The following is a 22,749-nucleotide window of genomic DNA, read 5'->3' on the forward strand; positions in this document are numbered from 1 at the left end:
CTGTTAAATTTTGAAAATGGTTTCTTTGAGGTCAGGAATTTGATTGGACTCTATCAGACATTTAAATTTTTTCTTATTAAATGCAGTTTTATGACCAGTTAATGTAAATGTAAAGAAAACCATTTCTTCTAACCCATCTCTAACCCATCGATTTGCATTTAATTACTATTTTTGTTCTGTCAGGGCTGGTGTTAAGGCTCAGAGTTCATTTGTGACCAGAGTTTGATCCCTGGGACACTCACAGGCCAGAGAACCAAAGCCTGTAAGATGCCCTCTGATCTGTGTAATCATACATATTTGAAGGAATAGATACATAAATAAAATGATCACCAGCCCTTTTCTCACTTCTTCCTCTGACAGCATTAGGGTTAGTCCTTTGTACTAACCCATGCTGCATCCGTAGTGCTTGTCTTTCACTCACCTGCCTACAGGGTGAACAATATTTTCTCATTCAGTTGGAACTGTGGAGCAGTATAGTTCAGTTCCTGGAAGGTGGCAGGTGCTAGTTCTATGTTTTAGTGAATAAAAACTTCAGTGTCATCTAGAGCTTTTGTGTGCCCCACTCCCCTTCCCCCACCACTTAGGAGAACATTGATTTCTCATTTTCAGACAATTACTTTCAGGAAAATAAAATATTCCCATAATCTATGATTTTGTTTTATTGGCCGTTATCTAGATTTGTGAGTTTGTCATTTTCCAAAAACTTCATCCCTTCAATATCATCTGATCCCAAATGCTTGCCAATCAGACTTAATGTAGAGAATGTCCGCAGTTAATGGTGTGAGCACAGACACGCCAGTACTGTTAGAATGTCAGTTGTTAGTTCATTTTTTCACGGCACAGGCTACATCTAAAGAGAGTGAGGGCATGAGTTCTTACCGCTGGGTGCCAGTGGCCTGGGTGTGTAACCTCAGTGCTAGTGGAGTTCACTGGTGTTTCCTGGCCAGCTAATGACGCTCCAAATGTGAGCTCCAGGTTCAGCGGAGTGGGAAACTGCAGATCTGTAGAATAGTAATGTAAACTAAAGCTCATCTTTAGGTCAGGAATAAGTAATTCACCCTAAGTAGATTCTTATTGCAGTGCACCTCTTGTGGTAAGCATTTGGCCTTTTGGAATTGTTTGCTTTATGTAAAACCACAATCTATTGGCAGGAAATTGGGATAGACATGGCTGGTAATGAAACCTATTTGCTTCCTGTTTATTCTGGCTATGAAACAAGGTTCGAGAGTGACTGTTGTATTAGTTTCTTGAGAAAGTCCACTGTTGATTTACAGTTGAATCACAGGACGAATTTGGAACATGAATACTCATTGCCTGTCATCTATCTGCTTTGATTGAGGGCAGCGAAGATACTGAGATCTTGACACCTTCTCTATAAGGGAATCAAGTAATAAAGCGGTGTTAGGTAGATAGGATCTAAGAACTGATATCCCGGATTTTCAGGTGCTTTGAGTCAGGCAAAGTGAGTGATGGATCTATTTGTTCACTGTAGAGGGGTTGTTTTAGAGACAGTGTGAGGAGAGACGCTGTTTGGGACAGAGATTGGCTGGTAGCCTTTGTAGAGGTGGTTGAGAACCTGGTTGATACTGAAGTCTGTGTCTCATAAATTGAATGGCAGAGAATATTTGGTTCCATAAATGTATCCTGCATGTCTGTAGTGTATACCTGAAATCCTGTTAGTGTCACCAGGGTTTCTTGCTCACACTTAGACTCATAGTAAGTTCCAGGTCAGCCTCTCATTTATATTCAACACAAAAAAAACCTTAAAAGTGAATGTAAAACCAGAAAAAAGCTGCAAAATTTATAACCCATAAATAACCATTCATCGATTCACTGTTGTGAAATGAACCAATTTTTGTTGAATTAAAGTATAATTTATTGGGTTTATGGGGGGGGAGTTGTTCAGTGTAGCCATGGGTGTGTGTGTGTGTGTGTGTGTGTGTGTGTGTGTGTGTGTGTGGGTGGGTGTGGGAAGAACCCAAATGTATATTGAGGAATTCTTTGAGAGGAATCTCAGCCTTGGGGCTGAAAAGTTTAGGGAAGAGTGAAATGTATGCCAGCCATGCCATGAATAGACCCTCAGGTAGTGACTAAGGGATGCTGGGGGGAGAATCTGTAGTTCAGGAGACCCTATCAGAATCCAAATACCCATCACTGAGGTAAAAGGAATCTCATATGTTTTGGTTTGGTTTGAGAGTTTTTTTGGGGCTTTTTTCTGTGTAGCTCAGGCTGTTCAGGAACTGGTTCTGTAGACCAGGCTAGCTTTGAACTTGAAGATCCACCTGACTCTACCTCTGAAGTGTTGGGATTAAAGGGTTTTAACTACCACAACCAGTGGAAGGAAAATGTCAAAGATTTTCAGAGGTCTTGTGTGTCGATGTGGAGGGCATAATTAAGGTGGTGGTAGGTGTCAAATACAGTAATGAATTTTAGTGTGGCAGGTAAAAAAAGAGTTGTGTTAAATGAATTTATTAAGGATAACCTCGCCCTGCAGGGGGTAGGGGGCATTTATGGCATTTAGGGCGGCTGGCACAGATTTTGTGAAAATTCAGTGGGGGCTAAAGTTGTATATATTATTGATTACTTCTTCCTGGACCAGGAGTATCAGTAATGAGACAAATCTCCAGGACGTGCCTTACCAAGCCCTACAGGCATTTGCCTTGGTCGTGCACACATTCCTTCTACTGGGAGTTTTATGTGCTTCACTGTTCTCTACAAATTTCATTCGTGTTTGACTCATGTGTTTGACTTTTCTGTTTTGCTATTTCTGGTGCTCCCTATAGGCATCATAAAGATTTAAAAAAGCAAGATGTGATCTGTACTGTTTACAATTTTTGCATCTCAGTTGTGTTATATAAATGAAAGTCTGTGTGATGATGTTTCATAGGCTCACTGTAAAAGGTAAAAGATAAGCAAGATAAGTGAAGTGGTCCACAGCTAAACTTCAGTGTGACACTGGGGAGAGGAAGAGGTGCTAGGAATAGAATGGATGAGGCCGACACTCAAGGCTGTGTCTGTAGACTAAGGTAGGTTGTTGATAAGCGAAAGACTTGAGTCACAATTAGCTGTTTCTGTAATAGTTACAGTAGTGTAATGTTCAAGGTCAGACCTTGTTGTAGTCTTTAATACCAGTAAGAACCTAATGATTGGTATAATTTGTCTAGATGAACAGTAATGTGTGTATGTGCCTATTTTCTTTTGGAGGTTTGCTGCTGAGCCAGTAAGCCAGCCAGCTACTGATTGAGTTGTGAAGAGACTCCAGTAACATCCTAGATTAGATTCTGTGGGAAGGAGTGTATTTTTAATTCCTTGCTATAGCTCATAAGCTAGGGTTTTTGACTGAAGTAGAGGCAGAAGAGAATCACACACACAGAGGCTTTGAGTGGCCTTCAATGACTTGGTTTGTAATGTGTTTTTGGAAAGTACTTTAAAACTATATAAAAGTATTGTATATACATAAGGCACTATACACTGCTTTGTCTTGTACAGTTGGCCCTGACATTGCGTTGGTTTGCCTTTATGGTATGTGAAAGCAATACATGCTAGTAGAAACTATGCTGTGAAATATGCCTTTAGATCTCTTTGCCAGAAGGACTTCGGTGCACTTTCTACTTCACAGTGTTAATTAATATGGCTTTAACAGTGGCACAATCCTGTGGTAGGTTTAGGAGCATTTATTTGCACATTATTTTCAGAGTGCTCTGTGTTCTACCTTCCCTGAATGGTGGCAAGGCCTGGTGTAGCAGGCAGGGTTGCAGTGACTTGCAGGATGGTTATGTTGAAGGGCACATAGTATGCTGTAACAAAATGTTTATCAAATAGGTCACATGGTCAATTGAAATCTTAACCAGTGTCATACACAGTGCTGTCTAGTACAACTCCTTATGATGGACCTTCATATAGCAGTCTTGTTATTTAATTTTGTGTGAGTGCTTGAGTTTGTCGCATTCTAAACTGTGAAATCAGATTTCTGCTCGATTCTTGGAAAAAAATCATGCTGTAGATCTGGTATCTTTAAATACAGCAGGAGGAGAGATGTGGGAGGGATTAGCTGACTACTCCTTTCTCAATGTACCCTGTCAGGGCAAACTGTGTAGATATCTCCCTGCCATGCCACTACCTTCTTGACAACGGATGTCTGACATGTTCAGACGCAAAAGAGCTGACTTGGCAGCTACCCAGCAGATTTTTATAAAAGCACAGCTGGTGGCCTGAGGTTCAGGCTGTCAGAGTTGTGTTATGAAATAAATCGTTTTTCAGCAGAAGTTCCTAATCCAATTTCAACTGTAACTTTAAAAAGGGTAGTGATCAAAGTTAAGCCCACGTTTATTTAAAGGAGTAAAACTCCTTGCATTAGTGTTTTCAGGATCATTTCTTTATCCCAAGAAGGGGTTCTAAGAAAACTTTGTCATGTTTATATTCAGAGTGTACATTCCCTCTCTTGGGCTGTTTCCTGGCTGCTTAATTCTTTTTCTGGATGTGAATTCTTTGACCAGCCCTTTTTTTTTTTTTTTTTTTTTTTTTTTTTGAAAAGTGTTTTTAAAGCATGGATTAGCATTGTGTTGACCTGAGGGGGTTTTGCAGAAGGAAAGTTTTCCCACTGTCAAAGTAACAAAAGTGACTGTGCCCCAAGTTGAAGTTGTACCTTTTCAACTTTTCCCTTGGCAGTCTTCATAGTCACTGTCATTTACTGCCAATAAGCACCATGGAGTTCCATTTTGTTTTTAATTTTAATATTTAATAGTATTTATGTATTTGGGTGTTTGATTGCTATATGTACCAATAGTGTATATGGTGCCAGCAAATCCAAAGGGGCCAATAGAAGGCTTCAAATCCTCAGAACTGGAGCGAACCACCATACTGTCTCTTGGAACTAAATCCAGGTCCTCCAGAAGTGCAGCCCCTGATTTTACTCTTTGGTACTGTGTTATGTTGTCTTAAACTGTTGTTGGAATAGGCCAGGATTGTGTTGATTGAGTAGAATGATTTCACTGCAGCTGTCAGAAATCCTAGTTGAAAGACCCCAGTGAAGGGGTTACTGTTCATTTACCCAAGGAGGAGGAAATGGCCACCACTGCCAGTGAGATCAAATCTTATTAGGGTCACTGGCAGCTGAGAAAAGAAGTCACAATTACTACATGCAGGTAGATATGGAGGGCCGCTGGTTATTGTTGAATGACCTTGTCATCAATTCAGACAGTGGCATTTTCATAGTCTTTTCTTGAGTCTCCTTGGAGGGCATCCATATTTCCAAGATGAAGTCACATGTTGCCACCCCACCTCCAAGCCCCTTCCTTGAGTGATGGCTGTCATTGGAGAGCAGCAGCTGGAACAGCAATCCAAACACAGTAAAATGATTTTTTAAAAACCATGGTTGGAATACAACTTGTTAACATTGTATAATGTTTGCTGTTAGAAAATTATGGTTTTTTTGTGAATGTTTGAAAGATGTTTGTTTTTTGTTGTAATTGTGTGGAGAAGGTTGTCAAGAGATGAGTGTGAAACTTGTTGGACCAGTTCTTTTTGTCATCTTGTGATACAATAAAGCTCACCTTGTCTACCTCCTTCCACGGAAGATTATTGCAGTAGATATCTTTAACAGTACGTACTGCAGAATATGGTCTGATTTCAGGAGTTTTGGAAAGGGATGTAACCTTCATGCTTCTATTGGTCTTGCCCTGGTATGAGTAGAAATCTGAGGTTTTTATTGCATCCTGGGCATCAGGTGTTATAGGCAATGCATGGCATGTTCAGCATCCAGTAGGAGGTGGAAGAGAGACAGAGAATGACTAATAGGATTTGGGATAATTTTGTCCCCTGCCTCTACCACTGCTTGTTTGTGCCTGGGATCACTGTGTAGTCATAGGGAAGACTTCTTCGGTATAGTAGTAATGGACTTTCATCTTAGACTTGATCCTTATTGTTTTCTTAGCACCCCTTTAAAAATAATAATTTTAGGATTGCTTCAAAGGTCGTCAAATGGGGTTGGGGATGTAGCTCAGTGGTAGAGCGCTTGCCTAGGAAGCGCAAGGCCCTGGGTTCGGTCCCCAGCTCCGAAAAAAAGAAAAAAAAAGGGAAAAAAAAAAAAAAAGGTCGTCAAATAAGTAGCTAAAAAGAAAGCCTGCTCGGAGGCTTGGTATGTGAGGTTTTTCCACCATTGACCTTCTGTCTGCAGACAATGAAGGAGGGGGAAGGGTTGGGGATTTAGCTCAGCGGTAGAGCGCTTGCCTAACAAGCTCAAGGCCCTGGGTTCGGGTCCCCAGCTCGGGGAGTGTAGGAAGGAGGGGAAGCCTTACCTCCCATGGATATTTCTGAACACCAAGATAGAGAGGCTAGATTTAAAAACGGATTTGGGAGTGGTTTTCAGGTTCTTGTCATAAAGGGTTTAGGGCTAGAAACTCTTGGAAGAGATAGGAAAGTAGAACCTATACAGAGTTGGCAAGAGTTGCTATGGGTGAGCAGCAAATGTGCAGTGGTGTTTAGGCAGCTCATGCTAGACACTAAGTCACGTTCAGGCCACTTTCAGATGGAGATCTTGTCTTCCCTGCGTCCAGGTGTTTAGATGGGTGGGGTATAGTGTTGGAGGCAGTACGTGGGCTGCTGAGGAGAGCTGTAGTCACGCCTCATATTCAGTCGCTGTGGAAATAGAAAGGTAGCCATGATTTAACTCATCAGTACGCTTGTAATTTCAGGCACTTCACACTAGCTGTTGTCTAAGGTTGAAGAATAGGAAGGCAAGTGTAGGAAGAATGGGGTGGATTGTGTGTGGGAGGAGATAGAATAAGGATGGAGCCGCGTGCAGTCCCCCTCAGGTTTCTATCCTGACCTTTTAGGTCTGTAGACCATTCTACAGCACCTCTGAATGAGAAGAGAGCCACAGCAGCAAGATTGTCTGGCTGACTACGACTTCCCATTACCCAGATTTCTGGGTACTCAGGCTTGCTTAGTTTTTGCTCTGTGTACCTTGCATTGCTAGGGAGCGGTGGGGTGACCCACTAGAACTCTGTCGGGTTTATCACCTGACCAGCACAGTCAGTTTATTAAGGGCAGCAGGTATTGACCAGCCATGTAGATTATGAAAGAACAGTTGTGCCTTTGTGTGAAACTTCAATTGTAGCCTGCTTCTCCTTCATTTTAAGTATTCATAGGTGTAATAAAGTTGCTGGTGTAGGTAGCTCAACCTGGATGTGGTTTTCTTTGTAGGCATTTTGTCTTCCATGGCTTATCTTTTAAACATACCTGGGGGGGGGGTTATAATTTCTTTATCGAGAACCTGAGTCAAGGCAAAGACCCTGCAGTTTCATGGGCAGAGCTACTCTGGGATGTTATGGTTCATATATTGCTGATGAAGGACCCGTCAGTTCATAACCTTACATCATTGTTGTGGAGACACAGGAAGAAGTGGGACAGGATAGGAGAGAAGGGAGTTCCGTTTGACAGCTCTAATGAGTAGCCCTGGCTATTTACAAGGTGGATTTTAGCCCACTAAGCCCGTCTCCCAACCTTGCTTAGCACTGTCATTTGGTTGCAGGTAATCTCAAAGGAAAACCAATTCAACCCCATTTTGCTCTTCATATTTTAAATATTCACGTCATCTGCCTATTGATTAATTACTTGAATTCTACAAATGGGGTATTAATTAAAAGTCTCATGATTCTGGGTCTAATGATTTTTGAAGGTCTGGTGAAGGTTTAGCGGTTAACTTGTAATTTTCAGGTTACGGTGGCACAGTTTCTTGGCTTCTCTTGGTCCTCTAAAGGTACTGCCGTGCAATCGAAGTACCATCTTGGCAGGCCTACCAGGAGTGTAGGAGTTCTGTTCAGAGCAAGGTGGAAAATGGTACCTTATTTCCTTCCTTTTGCTTTTCCTTTACTCTAGTACAGTGTAGAACTGCCCTTCTACAGAGGTTGCCTAAGACCATGGAAAAAACAGATATATATGCATTACATTTATACTATGATCCGGAACAGTAGCAAAATTACAGTTGTGAAGTAGCCGTGAAAATGTTATGGTTGGGGTCACCACAAGCTGAGGAACTGTATTACAGGGGCACAACATTAGGAAGGCTGGGAACCATTGATCTAGGGAATTCTTGATTGGGGATATTGAGGACACATGGGGAAGTTAGGATATATCCTTCATTGGAGGATTTGTTTGGGATTTATGCAGAAGGAATGTATTGCCATTTCACACTCTGAATCATATAATTGATCTTTCCATTGTAGATCAGGGCATCCTCAAATTTACCTACCTGCTTTTACCAAGTGTTTATAAAGATGTATCCACCATAACCAGTTAGAATTTAACAGTCGCTGAATATTTTTTTCCCCACATAAAAGGTTTAATTTGAGAACAGCAGCAGAAGAGGGGAGGAATAGAGGCCAGTCATCAGCACATGGAGGGAAGGGGGCGAGGGACATGGGAGAGAAGGGACAAAGGGGAAGAGGGCAAGAGAGTAGAGAAGAGCAAAGAGGTGTCTGAATATTTGAGTACCTGACTTTCAAAAATTCTCTTTCCACAGGACGACAGTGATGGGATCCCGTGGTCAGAAGAGAGAGTCGTTCGGAAAGTCCTTTATTTGTCTCTAAAGGAATTCAAGAATGCACAGAAAAGGCAGCATGGGGAAGGCATTGCCGGGAGCCTGAAAACAGTGAATGGTGAGTTGAAAATGGAACTGGATTTAGTCTCTCTGTAGTACCTTGTTCTGACTTGGGCATAAGCAATCTCCTGTGCACCCTGCTGACTTCCTTGTTGACCAGTTGCTACAAGGCGTGACTGTACAATAATTGGAATGCTTAGGGTCTTCCTGTGATTATCAGTCAGGTCTGGTAAAGTGGAAGGAACTGCCTCTCAAATTTCTTACGTTCTCTGTCTCTGCCATTTATTAGCATTTTTTTTTAAAAAGATTTGTTTTGTTTTATGAGTACAGTGTAGCTGTCTTCATGCACACCAGAAGAGGGCATCGGATTCTATTACAGATGGTTGTGAGCCATGATGTGTTTGCTGGGAATTGAACTTAGGACCTCTGGAAGAGCAGTCAGTGCTTTTTTAACCACTGAGCCATCTTTCCAGCTAAATGAATGCTAAAATAATTTGATTATGTGGCTCCAGGTGTGATATATTTCATAGTCTGTTGCATGTGCCTTAATTGCATATAGATTATGGAATGACCTGTGGTTATATTCTACTTTTACTTGGCCGACAAGAAAGCCACAGGAAAGAGACCTTACCTTGTTCTTGTCTTACAGGTTTGGTTTAGAAACAGGAATCAGCACATGCAGTATAGTAGTTTCCATGTTATAGCTCACATATGGCTTCCAGTTTTCGTTTCTCCTCTGCCTACCTACAACCTCCAGTTTCTTGTGCATATATTGGTTATGGAAATCAGACCATTATTTTTGATTTTGGTTTCTACCTTCTCCCTTGTCTGAGATGGGTTTGATTGCTACTGTGTTCCGGTTTTCTTTTGCTTGCCTTAATTGTAGACTGAGTACTCCATGCTTTCTCCTTGTTACTGAGTAAATCTGTTTGTTGACTCATTTTTATAGGGTCATGGCAGGGTTAGAAGTCCATTATTTTCCCAACTTGTCTGTTTTTACTGTCTTAAGGTGGGATAACTTGAAGGAAGACATAAACCCCACATGGTGGGTTTTCTTAATGTAAAAGTCTCTTTTTATTCTGCAAATTGTATGAGTGTTTTGTCTATGCATTATGTGTGTACCGTGTGCAAGCCTAGGTAGGGTCTGAGGAGGCCAGACGGAACTGGAGCTAGAGTGGGTTGCCATGTGGACTCTGGGAATTGGACCCTGGTGCTCCAGAAAAACAGTAAGCACTCTTAACCCTTGAGCCATCCCTTCAGTCTTATCCTGCCCTTTTTGTTTTACTTAGTATCGCTTGATTTAATTAGTGAAACACATATTTGAAAGGGTCATTTGGAGAATTATGTAAATTCTAGATGGCATTTAATATTCCTTGGTTGCAGTTCATATAGAGTATTCGCTGTGATGGTTTATCATATAGTATTTTACCTGGTAAAATTCATGAAGGTTTGGGCACAGTGATGAGAAATAATTGGATTTTTTTATCCCAGAGAAAGAATAGAGGAATAGTAATTACTGATTTAAGGTTGTTTTGTTTGTGAATAGTCAATGCCTTAGTACTATTCTTTATTGTCAGAAATTAAATATACCCTAACTGGTAAATGTTAGGTGTTATGGAAAAAGTTAGACAGTCGTGCAAGACTTAGTAATAGTATTATTTATATTTATGAACAGAAGTAAAGATAGTCCTTGTAGCACCAAGTGCTGCTAACTATCCTGCTACATTTATCTTCGACTTTGTGATAGTGTGAAAATAATTAAGTGAGACATTGAAAAGACAATTACAAAAGGTAATTCTATTTTGATTAAAATCTTTGCACCATGTGCGTAGTGAAACTTGGCTTTTTTTTTTTTTTTTTTTTTAAATAAAACCTTCCATTGAGTCCAGAGTTATGATCCTCCTGACAAATGCTGGGATTACAGAGAGGTGCCACTATGGCAGGTCTGTCCACGTCCTCTCCTCCCCCAGGTCTGTCTAGTCTGATCTGTTTGTCTGTCTCTGATGTTCAAGTTCACGAAGGTAATCACCCTCTGCCTTGTTAAGGCATAGTTTCTCCTGTTTAGATTGCTGCTGGTTCACAGAGCTAGATATTCTGGCCAATTCTCTGGTTCTTTCTTCCCTCTTAGTTACAGGATTGTTGAAACTGTACATGACTGCTACGTCGTCCTCTGGGCTCTTGGCATCAAACTCTGGTTCAGGCACCAGCAGCTAGGATTGTTATGTGTACAGCTTCTACCTGACCAATTGGCTCCTCTCTAATGATATTGTTACAAGGCTTTCAGTTGTGCAATGCTGTCAATATGCCCATTACTGATTCTTCTTGTTGCTGTTATTCAGGCTGATTTCTCAGACCATGTTTGTCACCCTGCACATCAGGTTTCATCAGGGCCTTTTGAGTTCCTTGTTACTAATTTTTAAAAACATTTAACCAGGCATAGTGGTACATCTATTGAAAGGCAGAGCTACATGAGGTCTGTACGCTCTGTGGCCACCTGATCTACACAGAGAAGCCCACCTTAGCACAGTCACTCCTACAGCAGAATCTTGAAAGTAGCTACTGTGCTAAAAGGTTTGGCAGTTTTAGTGGGAAGAACCATAAAGCAGAATTACCAAAATGAGATTAACTCCTTTTGTGTGGGTGTACTTTTCTCCACATATGAGGAATGCTGTGCTATAGTGTGCTCACCTCCCTTTCCCTCCCCACCTCCCCTTCTTGACACCCCCTCCCTGGGGGTGGGGGGAAGAATAGGGGGAAAGAACGGGGAGGGTTCAAGACCTTGGAGCTGGTGAAGGTCTTGAGAATCGAGTGACTTGTAGGGTATGTGTGTGTGTGTGTGTGTGTGTGTAAGAAGGGTTTATTTTGGCCCACAGTTCAGGAAATGCAGCCCAGTCTGAAAGGGAAAGCATGGCAGAGTGAGTGTTAGAGCTGGTTATATTGCATCTGTAGTAGAGAAGCAGGGAATATACAGGGTTTGTGACTAGGCTATGGAAATCTCCCTCCAAAACAGTACCTCTGGGTGAGGATCAAGTGTTCAGAAAGCCCGTGGGTGGCTTGCCTACCACATACACCAGGACACTTGTAAATCAGAGGCTGCTGCTCACAGCCTTTCCCATAGAAACACTGTTCTATAGGTCATATGTAGCCAGGACATAGGTTAGTGGGGTTGTGGTGCTGAAGGAAGGAATATATTGATTCAAATGGCAGTGGACAGCTCCCATGTTAGTGTATCTCACAGTTGCCTGTCACTCCAGCTCCAAGGGATCCAACACCCTCTTCTGGCTTGTATACATGTGCGTATATACAGTTTCTAAAGAAAATTTGGCTTAATTCTCAGTCACCAGATGAAATGGTTCTACTTTTTCAGTTACTATGGAAATGCATATGGTAGCAATAAACATTTAAGATTGTTCATTAAAGAAAGAAGGTTTCCTAGAATGGGAGGTGTCTAGTGATAGAGTGGTGCTTACCCAGCCTTTTTTTAAAATCGAAATATTTTTTCAATTGCCAGATCCTCTCCACCTTGTCTACCCATCCAACTTTGGTGTTTTACTCTCCCCCTTTTTTAAACAATCCCCCCACCACACACACACACACACAGAAAGTTAATGGGCCATGAGAAAAAGGCATATAATGACAATAGACGTCCAAGCTTAAAATATATGGATGGATACTCATTCCTAAAATTAGGCGTTTATGTCAGACCTTTCCCCTCAAGTCTCAGGTAGCTATCAGGGAAAGGGAGACAGATAGTTGTTTTTTTGTTGTTGCTTATTTTTATTAAAGTCTATCCCCCCTCTCCCCAACAAACATCCGTAGTTTTTTGTGTTGACTAATTGCTTCTGGGATAGGGGCCTACCTTGAAGTATGGTAGTCTGGGTGATACTTCATTGCTACTTCAGGGGAGGAAACTTTTTTGTCTTTACTACCCTGTCAGTTGCAGTTAACTTCTTGGTTAGGGGGTATGGATCATTTCCACTTTTTCCTTCCAGTTCCAGGACATCTTCTGATTTGAAAAAGGGTGTGTTCTTTTGGATGTTTTAGGGTTTCTATTGCTGTGAGGAGACAACATGACTACAGCAAGCAACTCTACTAAAGGGAAACATTTCATTGAAGTTGCCTTACATAGGTATAGTCCATTAACAGCATGGCAGGAAACATCACATGCAGGCAGATATGCCACAGGGAGAATCATCTTTTGAATGTGTATGTGTAGAAGTTTATAGAGTCACAGGCATTATATAGACATTTATTTTGCTGTAGCAGAATTGGAATTATAGTTCAAATTATAGAACTTGGATTTCATTTGATAATTTGCAATCCAGAGCACATGAAGGATTACTAAATCCTTGAAATTGTTATGTTGAGCATAGCATGTTTTATTTCTGTTTGCCATTTTTATTATTTTTAATGCTTTTCTCCTTTAATTTTTTTAAAAACTTATGTATATTGGTATTCTACATGCATGTATGTCTGTGTCAGGTGTCAGATCCCCTAGAACTGGAACCACAGACAGTTGTGACTTGCCATCTGGATGCTGGGAACTGAGCCTAGATCCTTTGATAGAATCTCCAGTGCTCATAACTGCAGAGCCATTGCCCCTACCCTTTAACAAGAAAGATGTTTCCAGCCTATTGCTTCTTCTACAGGAATTTCTTAGAGAAATTCTATTTAAAACCCCAAAAAATAGTGCTAGTTTTACATTAAAAGTGATATGTGGATGACATAATTTTCTAAATCAGTGGCATGTAGGCATGATTAGAGAACGGCTTTTGCCCTCAACCATTTGTGTGAAGGGGTTGGGTGAATGTCTGCTGTTAATACAGAGAACTAACATAGGAGCCTGTGTTTGAGTGGCTGGACCCAGCCTTCCACTTCCATAGGTCCTGGAATAACCTAAATGGGCACAAGATATTAGAGACCTCATTTTTATGTCATAAAATTATGTGCACCATCCACCTTACTTTGGTGTTCCAGAAGTGACAAGGGCTGAAAGCTTTTGCCTTCTGAAAGGAAGCACATGAACCCTTTGAACAGTGTCATGGATTGACGGTTGGACTTTACATCATCTTTCCAGTTCCTTGCTGTAGCTGGGTAGATGGGCGGGGCAGTATAAAGATCTGCTGGTGGCAAGCCTTCTGTTCCTCCTGCTTGTAGATGATGCTACTTTTCTGGATGTAATGAAATGAGAAAGCTTGTGGAGGATGGGAATCTTGGCCAATCTTTCAAGGCCCTTGGGCCTGCTGGGGCTAAAATTAGGGACATTTAAATAATAACATGCTACACAAATAACGAGTACACATAATTACACAGTAAGAGAGGGGAGCTATTAGCTGTATTTGAATTTCATTTGCTTCCTATAAATGTCATCTGAGATCAGCAAGCCCTTTTGGCCAGCAAAATGATTTTGAGTAGATGTAAGGAAGTTGGATCTGTCTTTAGACGTACAGTGGGCAGGACTGTTAAGCTGTTCTTCGAACTTCACAGTCAGTATTGGAAGGCTCTAGCTGTGGTTTGTTCACTGAAACCATCAGAATAGATCAGAGTAACATGGATGGGAATAACCCTAGGAATGGAGTAGCCTGGTAATGCCAGGACTCAAACTTAGCCTTTCTGGATTAAATTCCTATTTCATTAATTTACCACTAGAAATTAAAATTAAATTTTCATTTAACCACAAATTATCAGATAATCCTGCCCTCATCTCCTCTTGTCCCCTCTACTAGTTTCTTTTTCCATATCCATCCCATATGTCATTTGCTCATCCCACATTGCCTGCTGTTACCTTCTGGTTTTTTTTTTTTTTTTAACCAGGCTTTGAATGATGTAGGTGGAATTGTTAATTAGTAGAAAGAAGTAGGTACCTCAGGAATGGAGTGGTAAGCAATTACTAAGGTGTTCATGTTTCTGGGTTTTGATATTTGTAATTCAGTTGATAGAAGCAGTAAACCTGTTTTTTTTTTTTTTTTTTTTTTTTTTTTTTTTTTTGGAGGAGGTGTTTTTATCCTCTGTTTGAGTCGTAGTCCCAAATCTACTCACTCACCTGGAGGTGGCAGGTGTGTGTATGTGAGTGCTTGTAGCTTTCAGGTCAGTCTGGACATGGTTTAAATGGACAGTCTTCTGCCTTACCTTCTTGGGTGCTGGGGTCACAGGTATGCATCACCACTTCCATTGGCTCAGGTGCACTTGTTTTTATGATTGTCACTACTATTATGCATGTCTAACCGTGATGCCCAAGGTGAAGTGCCTTGGAATTTCTCTCACTGTCATGGAACACTAACTGATAAAATGAGTGAAGCAAATGCATAAGAGATTCCTGCAGGATAATTAGGTCAGAAATCAACATAGGAGCCTGTGTGTTTGGAGGAAATAGGCTAGCAGGGAGGCAGCTGATGTCAAGGGGCTATTTTTGAGCAACCAGGAGAAGGGTGCATTGAAAACCTTGCAGAGAGAGGGTCCTTAAGAGATGAGTGAGGCCTTCTAATCAAAGAGTAGTTGGATGAAAGTGAAGCTCTAGTGACAGAGGCTGGGGCTTGACATTGAGCTCTACTAGAGAGTTGGAATTAGATTCAAGTAGCTGCCATGACAGATTTCCATGACTGGCATATGTGTTTGGAACGTGGATGAGGGAGATTAATGATTGATAGCAGAGGAGGGAAAGGTCTTTTTAGAGGTATGTAGGTTTGTCTCAAAAATTTTAAATAGGAGTCTTGAGCCTTGATGAAGAGCTTAATTGGAAAGAATGGATCAAACTGAAGACATACTCTGTACCTAGAAACCAATTTAAATGACAGTGAGGTGCCAAGTGTCCCTGTTGTCCTAGGTGCTCAGAAGTGTTTCTTGGAGCAATTCCAAGTGGAATGCCTATGGAGGTTAATGTGTTTCTGTTTTGGGTCACATCCTGCCTCAGACCCATTCATTGTCCAGTGCTCTCAGACCACCTTGTGCTTGAAGTTTGAAGGGTGGTTTTTCTTGCTGCTACTGTCCTCATTTTCATGATACAATGGTGTGTTCAGGCAGGGATACTTGGGAGAGGAAGGAAGTCTAGGTGCTTTATTCTTGTCACATAGTGAGTTTCAGGCCAGCCTAGGCTACAATCAAGACTCTACTTTCAACAAAGATTCTGCCCTTGTGTACTAATTTCTTTATGTAAAGACCTATAATCTAGTTCCTGGCCTTGATGATTGGGTATGGTGGCAGTGAGGAGGAACTGTTGACCATTTCTCTTGTGGCTTTGATGAGTGTCTGTTTTATCCAGCATGGTGTGCCCTAACAAGATGCTGTAGCAGATGGGTACAAAGCAAGTTGCTGTAGCTAGAATAGTGATTAATTTTGGAGGCCTTGAATCTGCACTGGCAACTCTGTTCTTGTTGATTGACATCTTTATATTGGGAGGAAAGCAGTTTCCTGCCTCACCTTAGGACTAAATGTGCTTACAGCACAGGTTAAGTGCAGTATTGTTAACCTCAGAGAATTGCAGCTTCAAAACAAGAAATACAAACTATCTTCCTATTAAAGTCTGGTAGGACACATGGGCTGTTACAGTAGGAATTCATTGTCTACACTGTGTTTTCTTTTTTGCTTATGTGACATTTTCCTGATAAGGTAGAAAGATGTTTGTACTTTTCAAAGTTCTTATTTGAATGAAATCTTTCTATGTAAGTGGAAGAAAGATTCTGTAGTTTTGAGATCAGGAGAATTCTGTGTTGGGCCTTTAACATGAGGAAGCCCTACTGCATCCATATAGTGATCAGTTTAGTAGGCATTTTATTTAGTAGGGCTCCCTTTCTTGTTTCCCCCATGTATAAAGGCAAAAGCCCCTTAGGATCACTAGACCGTTGTTTATTTTCATACGCAGGAGCAGGCATTTGGGTAATCTGCTTATTAATATCCATTGCTGTAAAAATGATAGTCGCTGTAGGAGGCCACATGCTTTTTCAGCCTTTCATGCTTTACTCTCTTTGATAAAATCCTGTTGAACCCGATGAACTTCTGAGTGATGCTGTCTTTGTGGGGGTGGGGGAACTCCACCCCCCAACCTCCCTCAAGATGAAAATACCTTGTTATTTATTTATTAAGCAACATTTAATGTTAGAAGTCCTATATGGAGTAGCTTTAAAGCTAGCAGAGTGATTACTAGATAACATATTTGGGAAATAACCTTGTTTCTATAAATCCCTTAATTTACAATTCATTTCATAATCTTTGCTGCTGCCAAATCTCACCTATCCTCTTGGCATACTTCGTAGACCTTGGATGCTCTTATACCCTCAGGTTTACCTTCATACCTTTTCCCCCATAGTTCACAAAGATAGCTGTCTCATCCAAGGGAGCTGGGGGGATGATAGGAATGTGAGCCTTTATCCTTTCTCTCTAAGAGAATGGTCATCTGTGTCCCATCAGCCTTGAGGACAGTCAAAGGCTATCTTTCCAGTCTTTACAAACACACTAGATAGAGAGCCTTGTCCAAAAGTGGTCACAGGCTTTATTATTTTTTTTTATAAAGCCTTAGGGCAATTTTAACAGACAACTCCACCTTTGGATCCCCGGAAGTGTTCGGATTCTAGTGGAAGTATGCTGCCAACTTATCTTTTGTTACCATCCATGATTTGAGCCTTAAGTTCTGAGAATGTGATGTGAAGCCACTGTGATGCCTTATGTTTCTATTTTCCTGAACTGTTTGAGGGACATTGGATTATTTCCACCCCTCTCTGTAGCGGTAGGGTTGAACTCTAGGGGGAGGTTAGCACCACCTGTTTGCCTGCTTTCTTTCCTCCTCATCATGTGACTTACGTGAGGATAGCCATTCCAGCCTTTTTATTCTGTGTACCCTACAAATACTGCTAGCCCTCCTACAGTCTCCTTGAGTGGAAGACTTCCAAGGGAATAGGTTAAGATTGCCATCAAGTGGTTGCTGTTGGTAGTGGACCCTAGCATGCTGATAAGTCTAGTTTGTTAGCCTCTCTGTACAAATCAATATTTAGGAACATTGTTTGAGGAGTAGTCTGCCCTTATTTATTTGAGCTGATGTAGGTTAAGAAGCGGTCTGCCTAATCCCAAACTGTGCCTTGTGTCAAAGACAGGTACAGCTGAATCTGGCTAGGTTCAGTCTGGGTACTGACCATTTTGAATTAGTTTACTTACTTACTGTCAGCTCAGGTCAGTAGACCAGATTCAGGACACATAAATTATACCTCAAGATCTGGCTTAAAACCCTGTGTCAATACCTTTCAAGATCCTGGTCAAAAGTGTTTGTCATCCTACCTCATGATCTGAATGAAAACTCTGTGTCTTCCAGCCTCGAGATCTGGGCCATAGGTGTGGCCTCCAGTTTTGTCTGGCTTGTATAGTTCATTTCAGATATAGTCAAATTGACAACCTAGAGTAGCTATCCACTCCTTGTCATCCAGCACTTGAACACACAGTTATATCTCCTTATGTCATAGTTTGTTTTCAATAAATTCAATTCCCAGACAGTAATCAGGTCATAATAGCACCTAATGCCCAAACAGTCCTCATAAAACCACAGATCCTTATTTTAAATTTACAATATGTGGCATCGTTCTTTGGGGGAAGTATCCTTTTAGTATTTCAAACTTCAATATGACAATCATTGATATTTTCTTAATTAATGTTAATGAGCTTGAAAGAAAACACATACTTATACAAATATATTAACAAAATACAATGAAAGCACTTCTGTTAGTCATAATTTCATTTCTGTAACTGGTCACATGGTTCCTAGATGGTATTTGTAACTGCCTTCCTCTCCTACCCTTTCTGTATTGTCTCCATCTTCTGTAAGCACCTCAGCAGGTTCTTTTCCTGGAGGAGTGACCCTTACCTTCATTCCTTATGGGTCCGTGTCCTTTGTCATTCTGCCTGGGTAGGCTGTTGTAGTTTCTCATTAGCTTTAATCACAGGGCATGGTAGCACCACGAGATGCCCTGAAGGATCTCCTTCACTCCAGACAGAATCTTTCTGAGGCCAAAAGCCCTATATGTTTGCCTCCTGTTGTTTTTCTATTTCTAAAAGTGAGGTGGTAATTTTTTTCTCAGAAGTGACATTCTCAGAATTTTGAGGATTCATTTAAAGTCTTTACTACCTAGCAGAAATTAAACATTAAAGAAGGTAACTAGAATTGAAGTTCTTCCCAGAAAGCAGTAGCTGTACCATGCAGCAGACCACTTGGAATGTACGTTAGACTAGGTGTGCAACATTCCAAGGCTCTGGATGTCAGTACCTTGAAATCAGGATCCATTCTAATTCCAAGAGCTATACCTTTGACCCACCTACCTTCACTTTCCCCCCTACCAGGCTATCCTACTTGACATGGGTAAGGAAGGACCTTCCCATGGGAATAGTTGGTGTGAATTAGCAGGTGCTCCCAACCCTTGTACACAATTGCTTGCCCTTGAGATCTGTGAGCTGCCTGGGGTGGTAGTGGTCTTAACACCGACTGCCTTTGAACTGGCCTATACTTACTTCATGAGAAAGGTGTCTGCCTGCTCATTTGGAAAGGGAAACATTATTTGGAGGGACAAAGAAACAAACAATAGAGAAATATCCAAATGGTGTAAATATGAAACAGTGGAAGAAAAAAACCTTTGGACCTATTTTGAACAGTTACTTCAAACTGAAAGAGGGTGTACTTGGTAGTCATTCATTCACATTACAATCTGTCAAGTCATATTAAGCCAGAATTCCTGGATTCTAGCCACCTCAAACAATATTGAACACATCAAAAATTTGAATGTGTTGGAATGAACATTGACATTGGACTTAATTTTTATTTTATTAGTAGCAGAAATAATCAGATTACCAGGAGCAGTACGTTTAAAGATTTTGGAAATTTTTTTTAGATTTTAATGGCTAAACATCACTAATTAGGAAATCTGAAATCCAGAGCACCTCAAAAGCTGAGTTTTGGGTTTTGTTTTGTTTTGTTTTGTTTTTTTTTTTCTTTTTTTGATCTTCATAAGTGCTTTGAGTTTTGTGGGTCTGGAGACAACAGTTCAATGGTTAAGAACTCTTGTCGTTTTTCATGGCTGGTTTGGCTCTCCTGAATCTAGCTCTGAAGACGTGACTGGCCTTGAACCTGCCCTCTGCCTCCAGAAAAGAGCATTTTTCTTATAGATAAAGGTCCTAGGTTTGGTTCCCAACAACCACCTACATGGCAGCTCAAAACTGTCTGCAGCTGCACTTACATGGGTTCTGATGATTTCTTCTGATCTCCAAATGCATTAAGCTCACATGGTACACTTACACACAATATAGGCAAACCCCCACCCCCACCCCCACCCTACCCCCGTTTAGCAGAGAATGACTTTTTGGTATTTATGGCATATTATTGTAAATCTGGAACCAAGGCTGTATGGTGTGTTCATCTCCCTAGTCCTGTGTTCTGCAGAAATGTGAGTGCTGATTTGCACCAATTCAAGTGGCACTTGGTCCAGGAGTGGTTGGTGACTTGAGTCTGGGGTGTTACCAAGTCAATAACCTAAAGAGTGATTTTCATCATGAATGGGTTTAGAAGATGTGACCTGGAAGTAAAAGAAATCACAATGGGGACCCAAAGAAGAGATAATAGGCAGTGTGCAATAAACACCACAAATAGTTATAATCTGTGTTGAAACTCTTGCAATTAAATTGTCGCTTTCTGATTTTACTTCTAAATACATTACTAAACTCCGTTCCTGATTTCCATTTTTACTCTAGAAGCACAGTCTAACATTAAGTAGTGTACATGCTTGATTTGAAAATGCAAGAATGCAGTCAGGTGTGGAGGTCAGAGAAGAGCTTTCTCTATTTTCTCTGCATCACAAGTGCCTTCATCCTCTGAGCCATCTTGCCAACTGGTTTTCTTAAAAATGTCTTATTAGTTTAGAATGATGCTAGCTGTGTGTGAGAGAGAATCAAATTACATGAAGGCGATGATGCTCTTCAGTACCAACCCTTTCTTCAACTGTTTCAGTGTAAATTTCCTGTTTCATTACTCCTTAAGTTCAAAGTTTATGCTTTTCTTTCTTTTATATCCCCCCTCCCCAAGCTTCCCTCTCAATGTTTTTTGTGAGTGAATTTTGCTTGTGTTGTATGGTGGCATTTAAAGTATTTTCAGAAGATTGACCATTACCACCCTTAACTTTCTATGGTTTCTTCTTTACCCTTTAAAATCAGTTGAGTGCTTTTCAGATATTTTTTAATATAGTAATATATCAATCTTACCCCTCCTCCATCAAAATGTGTTTATTGGATGTTTCCCAGCTCAGTCTTGATCAGGCAGGATGCCTTCAGTGGTGCTTTGTCTTGAAGGAACAGCCTTCCGTCATTCGTGTTTTTCTGCCTATGGCCTGACAGAGGATGGTGGAGCAGCCAACATATAGACTACTGTTTGTGATGGCTTAATTTAAGACTGTGGTGATTTTATAGTATCCTTGCTTTTTCATATTCAAGACGGACTACTTGGGGTTATACGCCATATACCTACCCATGGTGTATTTCTTCTATTCTGGAGGATGAGAATCATCTTTTGGGAGGGTCATGTTCTCTATAGGGAGGCTGTCACCACAGAAAAAGGCTTTCTTCCAATATGTGCTCCTGGTGTCCTCCCTACCCACATCGATATATAGCTTTAGTTGTTTGGAACTCCGCTACATAGGTAGGCTTGTATTTGCCTGCCTGTGTCTCCTGAATGCTGGGATCAAAGTTGTGTCACCATTCCCCACCTGTTCTGTCATTTCAGTCACAGTTAGGGCCTACCTTTTCCATGTTGTTCACAGCTAGCAATGGCTTTGGGTCTTTGGGATCTTGGGAGCTAATTCATAAAATATAAGATCACAGACCCCTTTATATCTATCTGCCCCATTCTGCCTAGTAGGCAGAGTGTTCCTATGGTTTGTTCTAAGACTACTCAGCCAGCAAGGACAATAGGACCAGAACACACCATTTTGTCTTCCACTGTCTACTCTTTCATAGAGAAATACCTCTACCAGACTAAATTTTCTTTTTTTTAAATTATTTTTAATATGTTAATACTGCATAGATATATCTTTAATTCTCAAATTATCCCATTTTCAAAGAGCACTGGCGTGTTTGAATTTGACCTTATGCTGTATTTGAGACTACATTATTGTGAGGCCTGCTTCAGTGTACTCCCTCCTATGATCCAGTTGGAAAGGGAAGCTGAGGGTTAGGGCTAAGGTTAGAGATTGAGTATCTTCCACCCCCCCCACCCCCCTGCATGACTGTGAATGCTTTAATTGATTAGTGGTATTTTAGTAGCATGAACAACCAAGTCTGTTGTTGAAATGTGCCCCTCAACATGGATCGCTCTTCTGAGTTAGTACAGCTATTGATATTATTTTGTAATTGCATCTCATGACCCTTATGCCACATTGGGTATCAGGACAACTTCATGTATTACCCAGTATGTGCGGGGGGCGGGCATTTTAGGAATTATCAGGGTCAATTGGAAGGCTTTCAGACTTCCAGTATACATAATTCTGTTTGGTATAGAGCCAGTGTACTAAATTTTAGTTAAATAAAAATCTAGAGAAATAATACTTAATATGTAATTGTTAGCATGCCTGATTTTAATAATGACAATGGTTTTAGTATATTTAGTTATTATATTAATTATATACTAAGTAAAATATTAGCACAGTGTGTCCTCCCCCCCCCCTTTTCTTTGTCTTGTTTTAATAAGTCACACCTAGGTTATAGGATCATATATTGGTCATATTGCCAAAAGGGACCATTAAGGTATAGGCATCCCTTGACAGACTGTTGTGGGATTCCTCCAGATGCCAAAGCACATGGAAGGCTCATATTATTTGGAGCGAGAAATGGTGTCTTGTGTCTGTAGTGTCCACTACTTAGGATGCAAGAGAGGAGAATTGTCAATTTGGTTCCAGTCTGGGTAACATGGTGAGTTCCTACCTGAAAACCTGTCTGTGCAGATCCTTCTGTACTCAGATCTGCTCTCAGTTATTTGTATCACTAGCATAAAGTAAACTCTCTGTGGATATCTGTGTCACTTTATTGTTTAGGAAATAAATACTCGTAGAGATGTAGCTTATTTTAAATTTATTATTTTAAATTTTGTGTATGTGTAGTGCCTAAGGAGGTCAGAAGAGGATGGTGGATCCCAA

At 40.8% G+C, this 22,749-nt stretch overlaps 1 protein-coding gene across 3 annotated transcripts in view; it reads left to right on the forward strand.

Annotated features, from left to right (window-relative positions):
* The window catches only part of Jarid2 (jumonji and AT-rich interaction domain containing 2), a 178,232-nt gene that overhangs the window by 77,145 nt on the left and 78,338 nt on the right, over window positions 1-22,749 (forward strand). For all 3 annotated transcript variants that reach the window (XM_032884370.1, XM_032884369.1, XM_032884371.1), the window contains exon 3: window positions 8,522-8,657. In XM_032884370.1, coding sequence (XP_032740261.1) covers window positions 8,522-8,657 — 136 coding nt within the window. The remainder of the gene's footprint in view (window positions 1-8,521; window positions 8,658-22,749) is intronic.

This window comes from Rattus rattus, chromosome 14 (genome assembly GCF_011064425.1).
Source record: "Rattus rattus isolate New Zealand chromosome 14, Rrattus_CSIRO_v1, whole genome shotgun sequence".
NCBI classification, from domain to species: Eukaryota; Metazoa; Chordata; class Mammalia; order Rodentia; family Muridae; genus Rattus; species Rattus rattus.